General features: G+C 37.8%; 1 protein-coding gene across 4 annotated transcripts in view; it reads left to right on the top strand.

Moving 5' to 3' along the window:
* Nucleotides 1–23,317, top strand: part of smtnb (smoothelin b) — a 276,940-nt gene that overhangs the window by 210,954 nt on the left and 42,669 nt on the right. For all 4 annotated transcript variants that reach the window (XM_072247879.1, XM_072247880.1, XM_072247882.1 and 1 more), the window contains 3 exons: nt 18,384–18,542; nt 20,352–20,427; nt 21,973–22,146. In XM_072247879.1, coding sequence (XP_072103980.1) covers nt 18,384–18,542; nt 20,352–20,427; nt 21,973–22,146 — 409 coding nt within the window. The remainder of the gene's footprint in view (nt 1–18,383; nt 18,543–20,351; nt 20,428–21,972; nt 22,147–23,317) is intronic.

Here is a 23,317-nt window from a genome sequence, read left to right as displayed (position 1 = left end):
TACTATAAAATGCCTTTTCCTTTTTTATGACTTCTTCCCTTTTCAATTAATTAACTTTATAATGTGAATTTTAACCTAGAATTCTTATCCTTTTGCTCATTTTCCATATTGTTTATTAATCCTATAATTACCTGCTGCACCACAGTTTTCCCTATATATTCCTCCTTTACTGGTTCTTATTTCAGCAACACTACTTCCCAAGATCGATATTGACAGCTGTGCCTTCAGCTGTCTTAGCATTAGCCCTGGAATTCCCTACTTAAACCTCTCTGCAACTCCATCTCTCAATTCCAATCAAGAATTTTGTTAGTTTTGCAAACATTTCCTCTGGTTTCAAATTAAGCCAAAGTCAAAGTGAATGTATTATCAAAGTACATATGCGTCACCATACACTACCCTAAGATTCATTTTCTTGCTGTTGTTTACAAGGAAATAAAGAAATACAATAGAATTTGTGAAAAACTGTACATAAAGACTGTCAAACAACCAATGTGCAAAAGAAGACAAATTGTGCAAATAAGTAAATAATACTGAGAACATGGAATGTAGAATCAGATGTTGAAATACAGAGTCTGTAGACGTGGAATCAGATCAGTGTTACAGCAAGTGAAGTTATTCATGCTGGTTCAGGAGCTGAATGGTTATACTGTAATAAATGTTCCTGAACCTTGTTGTGTGGGACTTAAGGTTCCTGTATCTTCTGCCTGATGGTGGTAGTGAGAAGAGAGTATGGTCTGGATGGTTGGGGTCCTTGATGATGGATGCTGCTTTCTGGTGGTCGAGCTCCTTGTAAATGTGCTCAATGTTGGGGAGGGCTTTGCTGTGGGCAATACCCACCACTTTCTGTAGACTTTTCCATTCTTAGGCTTTAATGTTTCCATACCAGGCCATGATGCAGCCAGTCAGGATACTCTCCACTGTGCGTCTGAGCACATTTTCATATGTTAGAAGCTCTACTTAAATGTAAGTTGTTGCTTTATTACTTTGATCCTACGTTACCCTGTACAACTTGTTCTGGTTTACTTTTAAGTAATATTTTGGATTTACATTTTCCATATTCTTAAATATTTTGCATGGTTCTGTAAGGTTCTGTAATGTTGCTTCTAATTTGTAATGACCAGTGTGTGCAAAAGTCTTGTTCTGTGCAATTTTTTGCCCAGTGACAACAACATATGCGCACTGAATTATTTCTTCAATAAAAACAGCGTAAATAAGCCAGTTCTAAAATCTGCAGACAAACCTTCTCAAATTCCATGTCGTCAACACCGTCTGCATCAGAAACTGGGAAAGGAAATGTGATTGTGTACCATTGTGAAATACACTTAACATGCCAATGAAGGTAGAGGGTGTGCAGTTTAAATGCCTTTCTGCGCTAGTAGCAAAAGAGGTGTGCGCGTGCACTTGCTCACATCCTAGAGGGAACATTGCTCTAGAATATCACATTTCTCATTTAAGTACCTGTGTTGTTCCAGGACTTACCAAAAGATCAAACATCCAATGGGGTCAACTTCACAGCTCCCCATCCTGCCTTTAGTGCTTGTATCATACTTACATTCAATAATTATATTGTGTTTGCCCTGTTTCAAGCTTATTATTGGAAGAGATAAAGGTATTCATTAAAGGATGTACTTAAAACCTTCTTGAAGACATGCAACATTGTTACTAACTCTTAGGAATGTTTGTCTCATCACTACTCAATGATGGAAAGAGCATTTGTAATGGTCTTTAGAGCATGCAAAAGCCCTGCATTAGTGGTGGAGGTAGTAGATCATTTCATAAGCTGTACACCCATCTGCTCAGTCAAGCTCTACCTGTCCTATTTATGGAAATGTCTGTGTTTCCAACATTGCTCTCTTTAGCCACCTTGGAAATACCAACACTGGAGTGGATATAAGTAATCCTTGATCCTGAGTGACAGCAGGAGAAGAGATCTGCATCTTTGCTTTGACCTGCTCTGGCCCGTATTTGCCTATTTTGCTTTATATTCTAACAAAGGTTCAAAGGTTCATTTTATTATCACAGTATGCATGTACTGTACAATATAACTCTCATATTTGTCTACTCCAGATAGCCGTTAAATACAGAAAGACCATGGGCGTTGATGAAAGAAAAGATATCACCTTCCGCCCTCCAGGCCAGAGAAAAGAAAAGGAAAAGAAACAAAACTCACAGAACCGCACCCCCCCCCAGTCCCCCCTGCCCCTCCGCAAAAAAACAGCCAATATAACAATCCCCAATCTCCTCACTTGCAGAAAAGAACAGTGCCAGTAGCACCAAAGCCCCACCCTCCCTGCGTACAAAACATTAACAAATCACCCACCCATCAATTGTCCACATTAAGAAAACACCGAAAAACTGAAGGAAACCAATATAAAGTACAGTCCAATAATCACACTAATCTCAGAATTTAGGAAACGCCTTTTCACCTGTATATGAGGAGAGCAGCCACGCAAACTCAGTCCTTCTGTAATGAGTGACTGCTGACCCAGGTCCGAGAGACACCAATCTGGGGCCAAACGCACTGATCCGGCTGCTGACTGCCTCTGTTGGGAGCCATCGCTGACAGCCTCCGCATTCACCTTGATGCTTCAATCTTCCTTGCCGCTTCAAGATGGAGTTGTTCATGACCCTATGTCTTTCCTCTGAGTCAGCTTGTGTTCTCCATCCTTCTTGGCCCTCCGTCTTTGATCTCCACGAAGCATAGTACTGGATCCTTCGATGGAATGCCAAGTGGTACGTCACGGGCTCCAACAGTTTCCGTAACACAAAAAAGACAAAAATATCAAGCAAAAGGCATAGAAAAAGTGAAATAATTGAAGAGATTTGCTATCTGGTGTCATCTTAACACTCCATCAACTGTGTTGATAGATGCACTGCCCAGCTAGTCTACAAAGACCTCTTTGTCTTTTTCAAATCTATCCTTGGCTAGTTAAGGTGTTGCATTCTAAAGATTTGTACTTTGCAAGTTGTGAGGTACAAAGTGCATCTTTTGTTTCTATCTGTTCACTTACAGAAATTATGTAATTGAACATCAGTGTTGTAACACTAAAACATGACCTCTCCACTTACCAACATTTCTTCCATCTCTCTATCACCTCCCTCAATATCATCACATTGTCATTTGTTATAGTTACTTTCTATCTTTCAGCCAGTTTCTTATCTATTTCCACTGTTTACCATATATTCTTGGAGTTTACCATGCACTCATGGAATATGAACTTTTGCATGCTCAGCATTGCTGTGTTTTTTAAGTACAATTAAATATTGTTTCTTTTTCCACAAGTGAAGTGTGTTAATGACCATTTTTAGGTTGTGGGTGGAGAACTTGACAATATGCTTCCCATCGAAGATCTCTGTTGGTCCAGGTTGGCCATGGATGTTGTGCCCTAGCTGTCTAGATACGCAGCCTGGGCAGTATGATATGGAGAGCAAGATACTGCCCACATAGCAAGCTTCCCTCTCCATGCATCTGTTGAACCCAAAGGAATGTCGGAGACCGATACAGTTTGGCACCAGCAGCATCGCTGGAGTTGCTAGTCACCATTGAACTCAACATAGCACTGCCTTAGGAAATCCAGGTCCAGATTTTTCCCTTGGGGTTTACTCCTGAAGCCCTCCCTGTGAGTGGGTACAGCTGCAAGGTAGCAGAGGTTTCAGATCAGAGTTTTCCTTCTAGATGAGCTGCCAACCATGACTGACAAGCCCTGTTTGCCCAAAGCGATTGATTTTAAGGTATCAGTAACCCACCTCTGCTCCTTGTCCTGTCAGTAGAAATGGTTCTGCTGAGTTTAGTAGCTAAGCCACACGTGAAGGCCAAGAGCTGGACTTGGTTATCTGAGGTTATTTAAGGTGCACACCATTGGGAACATTTAATAAGTAGTGGGGGCTTATCCCCATTACCACTCCTGGCTATAACAACATTAAGGAATCCTGCTTCCTGTATAGCCTTTAGATTTGCCAGTAATCGAAATTAAAAGTCTTCTGTGTACTAATTAGAACTTACTACATGTGATAAGAATAGAATACCAGAAATAGTACCTATGAGTGGGTATAGCCGCAAGGTAGCAGAGGTTTCAGATCAGAGTTTTCCTTCTAGATGAGCTGCCAGCCATGACTGACAAGACCCATCTGCCCAAAGCGATTGATTTTAAGGTGTCAGTAACCCACCTCTGCTCCTTCTCCTGTCAGAGTAGAGTACTGTACTGAGAGTTACTTTCTCATCTGTCTGCTTCAGGTTATACATTTGCTGCTTTGCCGGCTGCATGTTTGAATATGTAGCAACCACCGAAATTCAGAAGTATTTATGGTAACTATTTTCAAAGAAGAATAAAATTAAGCATGAAATTAGTGTGCCGATGGATTGAGGAATTATACGTTTGTAGATGGAGGGTCAATGAAGATGGATTTGGCAAGTAACAACCATACCATGTGATAAAATACCATAAATATTCCAGTACAGTTCTATGTTTCAATAAAACAGGATGCTCAAGTCTTTTGATTTTGAAAAGCGATTTTCAGGTCAAAGCAGAAGACAAAAGGCCGAATTTATTGCCTGCCCTTCAGTGAATGTGCAGGACTAGGACACACAGACTGCAAGGCATGTGTGCATGCTTGCTTGATACTTCTTGTGAGTAACTCTACAGCACATACACAGCAGTGCAGCTGTCATCCTTTTGTCTCTACTCTTGCTTTTGCTAGTAATTGGCTGGCAAAAACAACCCTGGAAGCCAATCACATTTATTTGTTCCACAGCATCCTAAAATTAGATAGCTTTCTGTCAAGACAAAGCAGTTAAATATAGACCATGCTAGTGGATTTGTTGCAAAAGTGACATTAGGAGCTGTTGTACAGTGAAGCCATTGATTGCTCCTAAAACTGAATATTACTATGTAACTGGATATGCAGAAGGTCAGAAAAGCTGCGTGATCATATCTAACAGTGCATATCTCTTGTTAATAAATCACAAGGGAAGGTCTTTTATATAAAGGGAAAACTGGAAGCCTTTGTACATCTCTGTCAGCATGCCTGGTGTTAACGTTGGGAATGTAAAGAATGAAAACTTCCAAACCCTTTCGACTGTGGTTGAGGACTTTGAAGATGCATTATGCAGTGCAATAAAAGAGATCCACGTTGATCTACAAGTTTTCAGGAAAGTGATAAATGAACAGGTGGAAGAGGTCAAAAACCAGATCTTGCCTCTGGCCACCACTGTGAACATGCTGCGAGAGGAGAATTTGCAGCTCAAGGAGGAACAACAGAGGTTGGCGCAGCAGGTTGAAGCGCTGGCCAGTGTCGTCAAGGTGGAAGCAAATGAAGATTTGGTACCACATCCTCCGACTTTTGCAAGTACTCGAAGATCATCCTCCTCAGGAACAACTCGTCTATCTAGAAACAATAGCTTGGTGAGTGCAAAAGCATGTTGAAGTTTTTATTGCTGTCTACCTGTAAATTTAAACAAAAGATCAGCTATTCTATTAATGTCAATATCAGTCTAACATTATTTTGCATGGTGAAGATGCAGTGAATATGGTGAAAAATAAAGGATTTTACTGAGATAACTGCTCACCCACAGTTTCATGGAAAGGAAGAGTAATCAGAAGTAGATGAATGAATGATTCTTGCTTCTAGGCGCCAGGCCAGATTGGAAAGGTCCGGTACAGGCTAAATCAAGCTGGTGGGTCTCGGGCCCAAGAGCATATCAAAGTGTTAGGGCCCGGGTGTGAGAGCAAGCAACCAGATTGAAAAGGTCAGGGTGTCAGGGCTGGAGCAGAGGAACAGGCCAGTGTTCACCTCATGGCTCACAAGGTTTACTTGTCTCTGTGCTGATTGAGGTTTGGCCTGCACCTAATGGGCTCCTAGATCAGACGTGTCTCGCTTTATGGCTGTTGACTCACTTTCGTGAACTTCAGTTCTGGATAATATTTGCTTACTTTTATTGTTTGTACAATTTGTTATTTTTCTGCACATTGGGTGTTTGACGGTCTTCTTAACGGGTTCTATCTTGCTTCTTTGTTTTGTGGCTGCTAGTAAGGAGATGAATCTCAAGGTTGTATGAGCATATATACTTTGATAATAAATGTACTTTGAACTTTGAACTTAATTTCCATTGTCTTCAAGCCATTAAAGTTATTGTATTCTTGCTAATGAATGGCAAAAGATCTGTCTGCATGATTTTTTTCTAAAACAGAATGATCTCTACCATCCAGTTGTCCCACAATAGTAGTAAGGTGACACTTTCCATACCAAGGAAATTGCAGAGAACTGATGATCTTAGCAACTTTGTTCAATATATTGTAACAGAATTAGTTAATCTCCTCATAGTTAGCTGATTCTCATTGCTTGCCTTGGATCTAATTTGGTGTTTCTTGTATGGAATATATCTACAGAGGAAAATATGCTACTTCCAACCTCTGTAGCAAGGTTTCCCAGACTGGGAAACTCAGTTAATGGTAGGAGTCCATGGCATTAAAAAGGTTGGGAACCTCTGCAATAGAATATAGAGATTTATTACTTTTAACATCCAATTTCAGCCCATGGCTTTTACTGAGGTAATGGAAATAGCTGTTGTAATACTTCAACAACAAACAGCACCTGCAGTCCCTTGTGTCTCTATGCCGATATTTCATAGCTTTCGTACACTATGGAAAGAGAAAAAAACAAATCTTATTCCAGCTGGTGGTTTTAATGGTCTCTGCAGGGAAGTGCATATGTGTATGTATATAAGAAAAATCCCAGCAAACTGATCAAAGTTTGCCAAAATGTGCTAGAATCATTCACAGTTACTCATATTCTCAAAAAGTGTACCAACCATTTCCATTGTAAGTAACTAGCAGAAGTCAGTGACTTCACACTTCACTGCAAAGCAACAATATTGCACTAAGTACTTCACAGTCAGTTAAAGTATCTCTTGGATACTATCTCTCCACATCAGCCCTCCTTTTTATTGCTTTGTAAGCCCTACTCCACAATAAGACCAAATTCAAAAACTCTGAAAGCAAATATAATCTGCCTTCTAATCTCCATAATGCTGCTCTTTGTTCACTTCAATTATTTGCTTGGAATTTGCCAAATAATAATAAATTGTCTCTGATTTTTCCATGAGAGTAACGTTTTGATTTTCCTCAGTGTTTCTGCTAGGATTGGGAATTTGCATGTGTCCAAGGAATGATTGGAGAAAATCCACAAAATATATTGTTTTTTTTTGCTCCAGCACATCCAAAAACTGACTACTGTGTTTATTAATCAAGTGTTCATACATAGTTTCAGTCTATTCATAAGCAATATTTTACTTCCTCTCAATAGATTTAAATCATCCAGTTAGAAGTCGCTGTTTCAACATAATGTTTAAAATATTACTTCTTCAAAATCAGTTATGTAATCATTGTGAATCTGTTCTCATCTGAGTCAGTAAGGAATATTTCCTTATCTTTGCTTATTTCAGTATTCCTGTATGATTTATCACAGGCTGTTAAGAGGAAATCAGACAGAAATTCTACACTTTGTCCAGTAGCCATTGAGAAAAGGAGGAGATCAGACATGGTATTAATACTTCATCAGTTAAATGGCCTAATGGCAATTGTTATAAAGATCATTCATATTTGAAGAATGACTGCTTTGGAGAACTAGAAGGAATTTCATGAAGTTTGTAGTAGACCTATCCTGCAGTTGTAATACAGAGTCATAGCTTAAGTAATTTATTTGACAAGAAATGTTTTGTTCAATAACACATTTCCAGCAATTGCAAAATCTCTTGTGTTTAATATTTTATTTAAGTAATTAAAGAAAAGCTGTTACCTGTCAGCAGATGCCACAGAATTGTCAACTTGGTGTTTTTAACGAAGTTGCATATTGGATTTCAGAGTACCTACACTCTTCTTATGATTATAATTTAAAAATTAGTTCTAACCTCTTGAACAGTCCATATGTCACCAGAAGAAACTAGAACTAGAAACTAGCACCGGAAGAATTAAATTGAAAGCATGAGAAATGGATAGCTCAGGATTTTTTTTCAGGTGCAGTTAGGGATCACATTGATGAACTCCATAAGCTGTTTTGTATATGAGTTCATACGCTGCCTTTTGACATGAGCTTCTACTTACCAATGATTTGTCAAGAAGATTTGCAATACATTGCAATTATGGAGTGTAATAGAAGAGTGTAATAGAAGAGGTATTACTCTCAATTAAATTCCTTATCACATGAGTGTTCTCTTACTATGACGATAACAGTGAAAATGTGAAGAATATTTCACTGATCCATGTGGAAATTGCACAAGTAACGATGTTATTTCCTCACTCTGCGAACATTGCTAGGAAGTGTTTTGAACACATGCAAAATGTCATGTTTTGATGTAATTTATCTGTGGAATGATTCTGCGGATTTCACAGTGTAACAGTTACATGTCTTGCCAGATACAATAGATTCTGGTTAATTGGGGCAGCTGCCTATTTGGGACAACTCTTAAAGAACAAAAACTAATTGAGAAAGTAGCCAAGAGTCTTTTTGTTTATTTGGGATATTATGCCACTTAACTGGGGGAGGAGACTGTTGCCGAACAATTTCTAACTAGTGTCAGATACGTGCACTTGTGTGGTTGTTAAACAATATGTTGTGCTTAGCGTCAACAGCTGTGTGCACTTGTGTTCAAAAGCAGTGATTTTTGTCACTGATAGTTGGCAAAAAATAAGCAGTCAGACAACTCACAAGTTTTTGCTCACTGTGGTTTCAAGCATTCAGGCTTGAAGATGCCGGAAGCAGACAGGAGTGAAAATTAGACAATTTCACTACTTCAACAAGTAGACTCACGAAGAATTTGAAGGTATTGACAATCATCTTGAATGTTTTAATGAAAATGAAGATTTGGAAGATGCAATTGTCGATAACATTGTATAAAGACAGTCCATTATCTGCACTAGGTGTTCTGTGCTGATTTTGTTCATTCAGTCTAAAGAATGCAGCAGGGTACAGGTACACTGGATGAATTCCTCCGTTGATAACAATTGGGAAGGAATTAATACACAATTTTATAGGACTGTAGTAGTATTGATAGTGTTTTAATTTGTTCTGTATTTCATTTAAATATTTAATTTGTTAGCCAATTAAATGTAGTTTGTCTTTTATAATACCTTTCCAAACTATTTCCATGAAACTTTGGCTAATTGGGATAGCGACTTAATTGGGCCAAATGTACTGGTCCCAATAAATTAACTGGAATCCACTGAATGTGCCCTGATTTAGGCTTTGTACACATTAGGGCTATTTGCAGTTTAAAAGTCAGTAATGAATCTTTAAATTTGCTATTTATTATTCATGCTGTTTTATTCAAACATGTACAGAAAAAAAAACATAGAAACTACAGCACAGAAACAGGCCTTTTGGCCCTTCTTGGCTGTGCCGAACCATTTTCTGCCTAGTCCCACTGACAGGAGTTTGACTGAACCTAGTTTGCAATGTTACGAAATCAATTGTGTACTTCAGTTACAAGATTTCTTTTACTAAGATTATTAGTTGAATATTGGAAATTATTCACAAATTTCTGCTGGGCAAAAACCCTCTGGTTGAAACATGTGATTAGTTCTGAAGTAAGAAGTTACTTTTCATTTCAAATAAAGTATAAGATTCTGAAAGTACTCAGCAGGTCAGGGCTGCATCTGTGGAGATTTATTAAACCTTTCCTGCTGTTGCTGGAATGAAACCAAGCTGAATCTTAATGATGATAAGTTATTGATAAGAATTATGAATTATGTTTAGTCTTCATTACATTTTATGGCATAATCACAAAATGAGTGAAGGAAAAGTCATAAACGGAACTGAAAAAGATTTTTCCCCGTTTATTGATGACCTTTCATCTTATTAGAAAATCTATAAGTATAATAAATTACATTTTCATTAGCACAAAGAAGCAGATTTAATTAGCATGAAAGGTTAATTCTGCTTCTTCCTTTGCCAGTGCTATCTGATCAAGCGTTCTCTTTTTTCCTCTTCAAACGCTGCCTGACCTGCTGAGTACTTCCTTGCTTTATTCAGATATCCAAAATCTGCAATTCAATTTTTTTGTGTGTGTTCATTTTATTTTTGCCTGTCTAATTTTGTCAGAATGATTGTAATCCCTTTTTTGGATCAATAAAGCCGGAGAAAGTGAAGTGACTCTTGTACACTAAATTTGTAGTAAAGCTGGTATGAGATTAAACCCTACTTCAAACAAAATCTTAAAATGGATTAAGTGATTTTAGGCCTGAAATCTTTTTTCTGATAATCTTCTAACCAGTTGGCGTATATACAATTTGTGAATCATCTTTTAGGTCTTTTTTTCAGCTCGTTATTCATATAGTGGCAGATAATAAAAGTGAATTTAGATAAGCCACTGTACTTTCAGAGCAAACATTCAAAATGATATAAATTATATATACTGGATATATGTAGCTACCTATGAGTAAAATTTTGCCATGGATGGTGAATTTCAGATTTTTCCCCACTTCAAATGCTGTTGATAAATGGGATTTTTAATTTTTAACTTACCTTACATTGCATGGCATCATCACAAAATATGAATTATTGTATAGTTTTGAAAAGGATTGAAAAATAATATTTTCCCCAGTTTGTAGATTATCCAGGACACTTTTTTTTGTTGATCATTGAGGATACTGCATGTTTTTTTTGGGTAACAGATATCTGACACTGCATCTGTTGAAGGTGAAATGTGCGATATCTTGCCATTGGGATAGATTCAATTTCAATTTTCTGCGTCATGGAATTCATTGTGTAGAGTGCAGACCTCAGTTTACCATCACTTATGGATCATTCTTAGAAACTTATGATTGATGATGGTTAAATCTGTCCATCTGTTACATGTCATGAAGCGGTGCCTGGACATTGACTGAAAAGGTTATTAAACACCTGTTGGAGGTGTAACTTAAATTGACAGAATTTTACCTTTGGCCACTTAATGGACAATATTGAGTTATTAGATTAGATTTAATTTAATTATTAATCACATGTGCATTGAAACATACAGTGATGTGTGTCATTTGTGTCAACAACCAACACAATATTCTGGGGACAGTCTGCAAGTCTCATCACAATGATCAGCAGAATAACACGCATCCAAAATACAACAAGCGAGAAGAACACAAATTCCTTCCCCCACCCCACCCACACACACAGACAGGCCTCCAAACTTTGGACAGACATTTGACCTCTGACTTCCAGACCCACCAACCAAAGGCTTAGACCTCTGGACTCGCTGAACTCAGCCCTTTGACCTCTAGATTCATTAACCTCTGGACTTTGAACCAATGACTCACTGATCATAGGCCTCTGACCTCAGGACCTGCCAACCACAAATTCCAGTACTTGCCAAACTGACCCTCATTCTTGTACAATGTTTCAAGTGTAGGAAAAATCTCATTAATCCTTAGAAAATCTACAATTATAATAAATAATATACAGTGGATTCTGGTTAATGGGCTATCACTGGTTAATCAAGGCAGCCATTTATTTGGTACAACTCTTAAAGAACAAAACTAAATCAAGAAAATAACCAGGATTCTGTTCATTTATTTGGGACAATATGCCAGTTAATTAGGGCAGAAGACTGTTGCTGAATAGTTTTGAACTAGCATCAGTCACGTGCACTTGCATGGCCCTAAATCGTGCTTAGAACGATCAGATTGTTAATCATGTCAGTTGTGTGTGTTTGTGTTCAATACACAGTGACTTTTTGCACTGATAGTTGGTGAAAAATAAGCAGTAAGACAATTAGGAACTGATTTACTCGCCATGGTTTCAAGCATTCAGGCTTGGAGATGCCAGAAACACCTGGGAGCGAAAATGAAATGATTTCACTACTTCAACAAGTTAGGAACATTGAAGAACTTTAATCTTGAATGTTACAATGCAAATAAAGAACATTGAAGAATTTTCATCTTGAATGTTACAATGCAAATAAAGATTTGGAGGATGCAATCATCTAAAGCATTCTGTGAAGGCAGTCCATTAACTACACTAGGTGTCTAAGCTGATTTTGTTCATTTACAGTCAATCAAAAGAGCAGAGCAGATGAATTCCTCTATCAATAACTCTTACGAGCCTAGACAAAGTTTTATAGTACTGTGGAGATACTGGTAGTGTTCTATTTTGTTCTGTATTTTGCTTAAATACATAAATTGTTCCTCAGTTGAATGCTAGTTTGTCTTTTTTAATACCTTTTAACTATTTCCATGAAATTTTGACCAATTGGGGCAGCGGCTTAATTGGGCCAAAATGTACTAGTCTTGATCTGTCCCAATTAACTGGAATCCACTATGTTTTTTTGCCTAAACAAACATTTTATATGCTATTTTGTAATAATTTAATACAGATTATTGGAACGGAGAGACCTATTAACACACCTTTTATGTTTATTATTTCAGGTGTGGCTTAAATCATGAATTATTAAATTTATAAAAATACCATGTTACAGTACCACAGTCCATGTTCTTTTGTATTGCTGCAGCTCATTGGCTTGTGAATGTGTATTTGCGCTGAATGTACGAACCTTTTCACCCTGTGCACCTTCCTTTCCTCATAACTTTTTTACGAGAGAGAGAGAGAGAGAGATATTCTTAACTTGCCTATTAACCATTACATTCGATAAAGCTATTGTGGCTAATGGAGGGAGGGTGGGGATATGAAGTGATACTGGTTGCCATGTGCTGTCCCTGCTTTCATAATTTGTTCACTTGATGTATCCTGTAATCAATTTGAAGTTCTTGTGTGTTATCACTGACAGCAAAGATCAAATGTGTTGAACAGCTGCTTCTGGCTAAAATCCTGATAGACTGAGGGAAACAGCTCACATCATTTTGTGTGAGTGTTTCAAATAGAAAATAAAAATCACGATTGCTTTTAGTGTTTTCTGTTTGCAATTGCTAAATCAGGCAAAAACTGTCAGTGTCAAATATTGTAGATAATACATTGATATTTAATGAAAGGATTGTACAAGTCAGTTATCTGCTCTCTGGAGAAATATACAGACTGAGATAAATAAGATTTTGTTGAAGACCGCAATCTGTGCGGATTGGTAAAAACACTTCCTTCTTACTGACGCACCTCGGGGATGTTTGCTTAGCCCACTGCTCTACTTCTCTATACCCATGACTGTGTAGCTGAGCATAGCTCAAATGCAGTCTATAAGTTTACTGATGATACAACCATTTTTGACAAAATCTCAGATGGAGACGAGAGGGCGTACAGGAGTGAGATATACCAGGTAGTTGAGTAATGTCACAACATCAACCTTGCACTCAATGTCAATAAGACCAAAGAGCTGATTGTAGACTTCAGGAAGGGTAAGATGAGGGAACACACACCAGTCCTCATGGAGGCATCAGAAGAGCAGAGAGTGAGCAATTTCAAGTTCCTGGGTGTCAATATCTCCAAGGATCTAACCTGGTCCCAATATATCGATGCAGTTATAAAGAAGGCAAGACAGCGGCTATGTTTCATTAGGAGTTTGTGGAGATTTGATTTATCATCTAAAGCATTCTAAAACGTCTACAGATGTACCGTGGAGAGCATTCTGGCAGGCTGCATCACTGTCTGGTGTGGGAGGTCTACTGCACAGGATTGAAAGAAACTACAGAATGTTGTAAGATTAGTCTGTTCCATTATGGGTACAAGCCTCTGTAGTATCTAAGATATCTTCAGGGAGCAGTGCCTCTGAAAGGTGACATCCATCATTAAGGACTTCCATCACCCAGCTGATGCCCTCTTCTCATTGTTACCGTCAGGAAGGAGGTACAGGAGCCTGAAGACACAATGTTAGGGATTCAGGAACAGCTTCTTCCCCTCTGCCATCAGATTTCTAAATGTACATGGAACACTACCCCACTACTTTTTTAAAATTTCTGTTTTTGTACTACTTATTTTAATTAACTATTTAATATACATATATATACTTACTGTAATTCATTTTTTCTTATATTTATCATGTATTGCATTGTACTGCTGCTGCAAAGTTAATAAATTTCATGACATATGCTGCTGATATTAAACCTGATTCTGATTCTGAAAATATAAGCATGAGGTAAACAAAGCTGTATGAACTAAATCATTGAAGAACTGATGGCTTTGGACATCGTTATTATCTGCTGAGTTAAAATTTTATTGGAAGTTTGAAAAATTGATGTGAATTCACTAGTGCATAGGTATTATTAGCGAAATGTAGTAATATTTTGATACTCTATGTACTCTATCTAACAGCAGAGGTTATTTCATTATGCCAAGAAGTGAAAGTTATTTCCTGAAGAATAATTTTGATGCTAGAACAGAGCAAAGGTATAAGAATCTGAGAAACTAAGCAAATTAAAAGTAAGCGTAATTACAGCTTCCATGCATAATAAAGTATTAATCTATTACTTATAGGGTTCAGAAAATGGAAATCATCATCTATATAGAAATCATGTTTAATTACTTTTGCTGCCAATTTCCACACTGTTCTCATGGCCCATCTCTGCCACAGCTCTTTACTTTCCAAATTTCAATCTCCCCACCTGAGAAAATGTTGTTTCCATGAACATCCATTTAAAAAAATAATGGAAGAGAAAATTGTCACAAAAATCAGTGGAATTGTGCACTGTTATGAAAATTGGCAGAGGCATGGCAGCTAAGAAGGTTGTCAAAGGATATAGCAGGATACAGATCAGTTGGAAATTTGGACAGGTTGGGTTCAACTGTACAAATGTGAGATGCAGTATTGGAGGTCAAATGGTGATGGCAGAAACCTTGGGAATATTGATGCATAGAAGGATCTTGGATGCAGTTCATCAGCTCCTGGAAGTGGCAACCTGGGTAGATAAAGTGGGAAAGAAGACCTATGTTATGTTTGCCGTCATCGATTGGGGCATGGAGTCTAAATGTTGGGAAGTTATGTTGTAGCTGTATAAAACTTCAATTAGTCTACACTTGTTGGATTATGTGCTGTTCTGTTGTCATATTATAGGAAGGATGTGAAGGGTTTGCAGAAGAGATTTACTAGGGTACATTGTTTAGGTTAGAAAGTGTTAGTTATAATGAGAGGTTGGAAAGCATGCAAGGAGTCAGCCATATTCAAACTTCGGAGCATTTACCTCGAAGTCTGGTACTGATGCCACTACACCACCAGTTGGCTAATTGTACATATGCTTCCTTCTAATTGTGAATCTGAATTTGTATGTTACTTTCTGGTGATGTTATTAATATAATAAAGAAAAGGCAATGTAGTTTTGAAAATGTAACAAGCCTGTTGTTTCTGAAAGAAAATGGTTCTGGAATAAATGGTTTGTTCTTTCTACTGACAGTCACCTCTCAATAAGGTGCTGTTTCAGTGGTACAGTTCCACAGGTTCTGAAAGTTTCCTATACATTCTGCAGATGGCGTTCTTTCTATGTGTACCTATACACATTTTTATTTATTGAGATACAGTGTGGAGTTGGCCCTTCTGGCCCTTCGAGCCACACTGCCCAGGAATCCCCCAATCTACCCAATCATGAGACAATTTACAATGACCAATTAACCTACCAATCAATACATCTTTGGACCATGGGAGGAAACCAGAGCACCCAGAGGAAACCCGTGTGATCACGGGGAGAACATACAAACTCCTTATAGATAGTGGTGGGAATTGAACCCGGTCACCTGTACTGTAAAGGGTTGTCTCATCTAAAAGTGCTCTACTCTGGGATATTGAATTATCAGTGTTCTCTGTCCTTCAACCATGTCTCATTGGTGGCAACACTATTATAGACCTCTATGTTAATAGAAGCTTTGAATTTATCTACATTACTAGTAATACTCCTTGCATTAATAGAGACACAGCTTAGCTCTGAATTCACTTGATGTGTACTTGTTCTGCCTACTACACTTACTAACTGTTTCTGCATGAGGTGATTTTACCTCTCCTTCTGGACAAATATTCTGAGTTCCCTCTGCTAATTCTGTTTAAACCATCCCCATCAACATTAGCAAACCAGCCAGCCAGTAAGGATATATCATGATGTTTGGTTGTTCATCCTCCCCTTTCAGAACATCCTGCAACCAGAGAGGTAACCTAGAGTCTCTTTGCAAGCACAGGAATACCGACATGCCCTCCCTTACAAAAGAAATCCCCCCACTATCATTCTCCCAGTCCTGTTTTCTAGCCCCTCCCCCCACTGCCATCCAACAAAGTAGTTCTCTCTTAGGAGGACATATCCCTACAACAGGATCCAATATACTATACTCGTTAGAGAGGAGAATGACTTGAGTTGTTCTTGCGCTGCCTGTATCAACATGCACAAAATCATGGAGGAACTCAGCAGGTCAGGCAGCATCAGTGCAGGAAAAATAACAGCCTGTGTTTTGGGCAAGACTCTCCTGGTGGTCACCCATTGCCTCCCTTTACGTACCTGTGGGAATGGCCATCTCACTAAATTAGCGATAGTGAGTACATTCGCAGCTCTATTTAGTTTGAAAAATCTTCCAGGAATTATAGCTGGATGTGCTTCCTGCAAGTGCAATAAATAAGCACACAGGAAATGTCCTTGCTCTCTCACATCCTACAGGAGGAGTATACTACTGATCTGGCCTCCATAACATTCATGTCTACTCAATTTGCTTAAGACAGCATGACTGAGAGCAGAGCAGCTGCTTGCTTGCTACAGTGAATGTAAGCCAAGGGAATGTCCTGGCGTTCTAAATATACACTCCTTGACTTTTGTTGTCTATTTTAATACTGGCAGCAAACAGAAAATATTGTTGAAAGGTCATATTGTGACATTTAGCTATGTGCACAAACTCAAAAGTAAAGCAGCATGCTTTTTATTGTATTGCATACAGTAACTATTGAGCTCTTAATGCTTAAAGTCATCTTCTAATACGTTGGTAAACAACAGTAGTTTGTCAAAACCAAAGTCACTGCTGAAAACCTAAACAGATAATGGAAAATTCAGCGGATCAGGCAGTACAACACAAAGAAGAGATAATCTGCGGTTACTGGAAATCCAAAGCAACACACACAAAATGCTGGAGGGACTCAGCAGACCAGTCAGAATCTATGGAAAAGAGTAAGCAGTCAATGTTTCAGGACAAGACCCTTCATCAGGACTAGAAAGAAAGATGAGAAGTTCGAGCGAGGGAGTGGAGGAAGAAGTACAAGGTGGTACTGTTTTGGTCACCTACCTACAAGGTTGAAAGAGTACAGAGAAAACTTACAAGGATATTTCTGGGACTGGAGGACCTGGGTTGTAAGGAAAGATTGAATCTGTTAGGACTTTATTCCTTGGAACATAGAAGATTGACAGGAGATTTGATAGAGGTTTACAAAATTATGAGGGGTATAGGTAGGATTTTTCCACTGAGGTTGAGTGGGACTTGAACTGGAGGTCATGGGTTAATGGTGAAAGGTGAAAAATTTAAGGGGGATCTTCTTCACATGCAAGAGTGTGGAATGAGCTGCCAGCACAAGTAGTGAATGTGAGCCTGATTTCAACGTCTATGAGAAGTTTGCATTGTTACATGGATGGGCAGGTTGATGGGACTAGGCAGTTTAAATGGTTTAGCACAGTCTAGATGGGCCGAATGGCTTGTTTCTTTGCTGTACTTTTCGATGACTCTATTACTGTAAATGGCTGATACAAATGGGCATAACTTTAGGACGTTGGGAGGAAAGTATGGGGAGATGGCAGAGGCAGGTTTTTATAGAATGGTAAATGTGTGGAACACACTGCAAGCGGTGGTAGTAGAGAAAGATATTTTAGGGATATTTAAGAGACTCTTCGATAGCAACGTGGATGAAAGCAAAATTGAGGGCTACATGGGAGGGAAGGGTTAGATTGATTTTGGAGTAGGTTAAAGGGTCAGCACAGCATCATGGGCCGAAGGGCCTGCACTGTGTTGTGTACTATGTTCTACAATTATATAAATGTGTGGTATAACAATTAGAAATGACTAAAGTGAACTATTTTTGATTCTGCAACCACTGAGCACACAAATCATTAACATTTACGGGAGTATGAGCTCTGATTTTAAGGCTATAGGAAGTAAAAGTCAGAGATGGAATAATTACTGGAAAGGAGATAATACAGGTTTGAATTTGATCCTGAAGTTTCCCAAACGCTGGTGGTTCTGCATAGCTCTTATTTTAACTTGAATGTGGCTTAGTCAGGTATTCATGTTTTCCTCAATTAAATTGGTAAAGCTTACTTTGATGAATGTGTGCAGTGTTAAATTCATAAATTTCTGTGAGAATTAATATACCATCAGTTAATCTACTGTCTTATTTTAATAGAGATGTTAACCTGGTTAAAAATGTTAAAGCTTTACTGAATCACACCTGTGTGTAGATGAGGCAACTTAATCAAAAGGAGTCTGTTTATTTATCTTTGTAGATGGAGACAGAGCCAGTCAAAGCCCAGTCACTACAGTTTGAGGCTACTCTTCCCAATGGGGTAGAGGAGAAAGAGAAGGAGAATGCCGATGAGAAAAGTAGCATAGCCATCCAAGAAGATCTGAGTGCTATTGAAGATGAAGAGGTCCTAGACAAAATGGTACGTTTTCATTGAAGAAATCATAACGGTTTCATAATAGAGTTGTGGTGAAAAGCTGCTTCAGCACCATTGATTTATTCATATGAGCTATCAGTAATCTGTACTTTAAATGTACCAATTCAGTGGTCAAAGTACAACGTTAAGCTAAATTTTAGCTTCAATTAATATAGAGCTTTCAAATGACAACTGAACATAATTACATGTCACTTAATTCTCTACCTTTTAAAGATATGTTATACAGGAATAAAAATCCGTGGTAATTTTAAGGTAAAATCGTGATTTTTATGACAATACCAACTGCAATTTGGAAAGTGTAACAGTGCTGCTGTAGGCAGAAAGATAATGGAGAATTACAAGCTAGTTAGTCTAAAGTCAGCTGTGGGGAAAAATGCTGGTATTTATTATTCAGAAATTAATAGGCTATCAAGTAAAATAATACAGTAATTAAACAGAGTCAATATGATTTAATAAAGGAAAACAACAGGAATTCTGCAGATGCTGGAAATTCAAGCAACACACATCAAAGTTGCTGATGAATGCAGCAGGCCAGGCAGCATCTGTAGGAAGAGGTGCAGTCGACGTTTCAGGCCGAGACCCTTTGTCAGGTCTAACTCTTCCTTCAGTTAGTCCTGACGAAGGGTCTCGGCCTGAAACATCGACTGCACCTCTTCCTACAGATGCTGCCTGGCCTGCTGCGTTCACCAACAACTTTGATGTGTGTTGCTTAATAAAGGAAACTTGTGTTTGACAAATGTATTAGATTACCTTGAGGATGTACTTTTTGTATCAAAAAGTATCAGCAAATGTTCTGTCAGTGATGAATGCACAGCCAAGTCTCAGTCTGGCGTATTCATCCAGATGTATTTCCAGAGCTTTATGGGTAATGATCAAGATCGGTTACAATAAGCTTTGATAAATTTCTATAGGTGCGTGGTGAAGAGTATATTGACTGGTTTTATCACAGCCTGGTATCAAAACACCAATACCCTTGAATTTAAAATCCTACAAAGATAAGTGGATACAGCCCAGTCCGAAACGACTAAAGCCCTCCCCACCATTGAGCACATCTACATGAAGTGTTGACACAGGAAAGCAACGTCCATCATCAGGGACTCCCCACCACCCAGATCATGCTCTCTTCTCACTGCTGCCACCAAGAAGAAGGTACAGGAGCTTCAGGGCTCTCACCACCCAATTCAGGAATAGTTATTACCCCTCAAACACCAGGTTCTTGAACCAGTGGGGATAACTTCACTCAACTTCACTCGCCCCTTCACTGAACTGTTTTCACAACTTATGGACTCACTTTCAAGGAGTCTTCATCTCATGTTCTCAATATTTCTTGCTTATTTATTTATTTATTTATTTATTTTTATTTCTTCTTTTTCTTGAGTATTTGCAGTTTGTTGTCTTTTGCACATTGGTTGTTTGTCCTGTTGGGTACGGTCTTTCATTGATTCTATTATGATTCTTGGATTTACTGAGTATGCCTGCAAGAAAATGGATCTCAGGGTGGTATATGGTGACATACTATATATGGACAGTACTTTGATAATAAATTCACTTTGAAGTTTGAACTTTGAATGATCAGTATTCCCCTGTTCAGAGTCAATCAAACTTGGTTAAAGACAATTAACTCAGCATATGTTGCCAATCAAAATTGTGAGTTTTTTTCACGATTGATGTGATACATCTCTCCACCCTTAAACATTTGAGATATTCTGAGTGTTTAAATCTTGTGGTTTCAGTAGGAAAGAGAAACACATTTATCTAAATAAATAATACTACTTTGTAATATATTTTTCAAAGCTCGATGCAACAACAGACTTTGAGAAAAGGAAATTGATTCGAGCTGCAATGCGAGAACTTCGGAAAAAGAAAAGAGGTGGGTACTTTAAATGAGAAGGCACATTGTGCAGCACAAACAATGTGCTTGTCTTGTGATCTTGCAAATAAGGAGTGATTATCCTTGGATTTCCTGGAACTCAGGGAAACCAGATAATGGTAGAGCATTGCTGACATCTTGGTTTCTTGATGGATTTATATTTAGTAGGTTAAGTAGATTATTAACTGAATTGTGCAAGGCTATCCTAAATCAACGGACCTTGGCCTAGACCCTGTTTATTTTGATAGTTCAGTGGCGATTGGCTTCATTCCTCTGCAATTCTGTTTTTTAAATAATCTTTTATGAATATGCTATTGATTATCAAGACCAATATGAGAGGCACAGTCTGCTGCATAATATATAAACAAACATTTGACAGATTCAAACAGGTTGCTGTTGTAAGATGTTTACATTTTTCCCCTTTTCTCTTACACTAGATCTACAAAAGCGTGTCTTGTTAACTCAAGTTTTCTCAGTTATCAAAATAGATATCATAGTGCTTGATGCTCATTCTTGTATCATTTTCACTGCCTAACATAGAAGTGAAAATATTGGATTTGATACAGCTTGTGATAATGCTAAAATCTTTTCTAATGTCTGTATATATTGATGAACATAGCTATCATCTTTTTAATATGGCTTTAATACTAATTCTTGTTTTCTCAAAAGAGCTGCCTCGTTATGTGTAAGAAAGCTCATAGATAGGCGATGGATCTTGCCAAGCTCCTGTATATGAAAACTTGCAATAATATAAAGCTTCTTTGTTCTCAGGATGTCCCGAAGCACAACATAGTCAATTGATTATTTCAATGCTGCTGTTATGTGTCAAAAGATACTTTACAAAGTGATATAGTTTGCTGTTGTGGACCTGATAACCTTATTAGATCTACCAAATAAGGCATTCATATTATAAAATGTTCACATTATGCAACTAATCAAATTGGAGATTTAAATACTGTTCTGAGCTTGTGTTACATCTTAACTGTATTTTTAAAAGTAATTTTGTGATTTTGCATGATCACAAAATCCAAAAATATTAATTAAAATGATATATAAAGTAAAATATCTTAATTTAGATGTTCTAATTTCAGAAGGTTGAAATGAACTAATTTTCTTTGGTTGGAGGCTGAATTGGAGAATACTCTTACCCAGTTAATTGGAAGTGACACATTCATAATTCACAAGAATTACTAGAGGAATAGATTTGAGTATTACAACTTAATATACAGATTAATACATTTTTGGTATGTTGTTTTTGAATAAAGTAAATTGGTTTATAACCATGGAAAAATGTTAGTTCTAAACTTGCAGTATTTGTTTTTCCAAGTTTGTGCAGCAAATTAGAATATTGCCTGGGAGCAGAAGTAAGAGACTCAGTTTTCTAACAGTATTTGTACCAAAGATCAGTGATGGGCATGTTGGGTGGATGTATCAATGAATTGATCGTGAGATTTGTACGAATTCTCATCAGGCATTGGAGAATCCCAGAAGTTCCAGAGTTTCGACTTATAACATTTGGGATTTTTTTATTTCATCTCTCTTTAGATGAACGAGAAAAGGAGCGTGAAATGAGACTACAAGAATTGAAACAGAAATCAGAAGATGCAAAGAAAACAAAGTCTTCAAATACTGCTGAAATGACTGTATCCAAAACAGAAAAATCTGCAGATGGCAAGACTGTTACCTCAATGTCAAAGACTGAAAGAATCACCCAATCAGGTACTAAGTATTATGTTCAGAGGTAGAAAAGGAAGATATTGTGGCACTGTGGGTGGGTGGGGGGTGGGGCGTGGTCAACAGCCCAACATTCCTAATGACCAGTGCTATTTATTGTTCTTGTTAAAATGCTTTGTGGGATTATGGTGGGATGTTCAAGTTCATTTATTGTTACATTTTAGCTTGGATTATACAGTTATTCGTACATGCATTTGTGGGTCACCCTGACTGTAAACGGCATGTGTGGCTGAGTGGGTTCTCTCCCCAGGTCATTGCGCCAGTCTGTTCTTGTGCTTGTTGAGTTAAATGAGCTTTTCTTGTTGAACATCATTGACTAAATGCTCGCCACAATATTATTGGTCTGTTGAAGAATAATTTGTATAAAATAGAAAAGTGGGCTTAAAGCCACAGGTAACATTTAGCAATTGCAGTGAGTCGTAATGCTTTCTACAGTTAATGTGAAGTTATCGTCTTTCAACTGCTAGTTTTGCAGAAGGCAAGTTAGCTAAAGCACCAAACAATCCTTCTTAGTTCAGATGAAGGCATGAAAATCAGAAAAATAACTACAGTAAGATGTTGATCTTAGTTAAAGTGAGACATGGATTAGATACCTCACCTACAAAGTGAGTATTATGAGAGTAGAGGTATTTATACAGAGGAGAGGTTCAGGGAAGATTGTATTATTGAAAAGTATTGATAAAATAAATTTGTAGTTTTGATTATTTATCTACAAGCTCTACAAATACAGGTATGTGTAGACAGAACCTAGAGGAAAGAAAGTAAAATTTAGCTACAGAAAATGTAACATGCTGCTTGAAGAAACTTTCAAGGTTAACATTATTGGCAAATTCTGGTGGGTACTTGGAAGTTATATAGGAGAGAAAGCAATCAAAATATATTAAGACTGAAAAAAGCTGCAGGTCAACCCATGTTACTGATGTTTGGGTTATGGAAATTCACCCTTACAGAATTCACAAATTACTACCCAAGAATTTGAGATATGGAATAAAATTCGCTCGCATAGCATTTTCATGGAGGAGAAAAAAGTATATGAATGCAAAATTTTCCCAGCTTGTGTTTCCAACAGGTGACGCAGTTTCACATAACAAAAAATTGTGATGCAGGCTGTTTTCTGGGAATGCATTTCCCACCCCCACCCCCGCATTTGACAAGG

Source organism: Mobula birostris, chromosome 31 (genome assembly GCF_030028105.1).
Source record: "Mobula birostris isolate sMobBir1 chromosome 31, sMobBir1.hap1, whole genome shotgun sequence".
Classification (NCBI taxonomy): domain Eukaryota; kingdom Metazoa; phylum Chordata; class Chondrichthyes; order Myliobatiformes; family Myliobatidae; genus Mobula; species Mobula birostris.
Note: the sequence above shows the minus strand (reverse complement) of the source record. Positions and strands in the feature narration are given on the sequence as shown.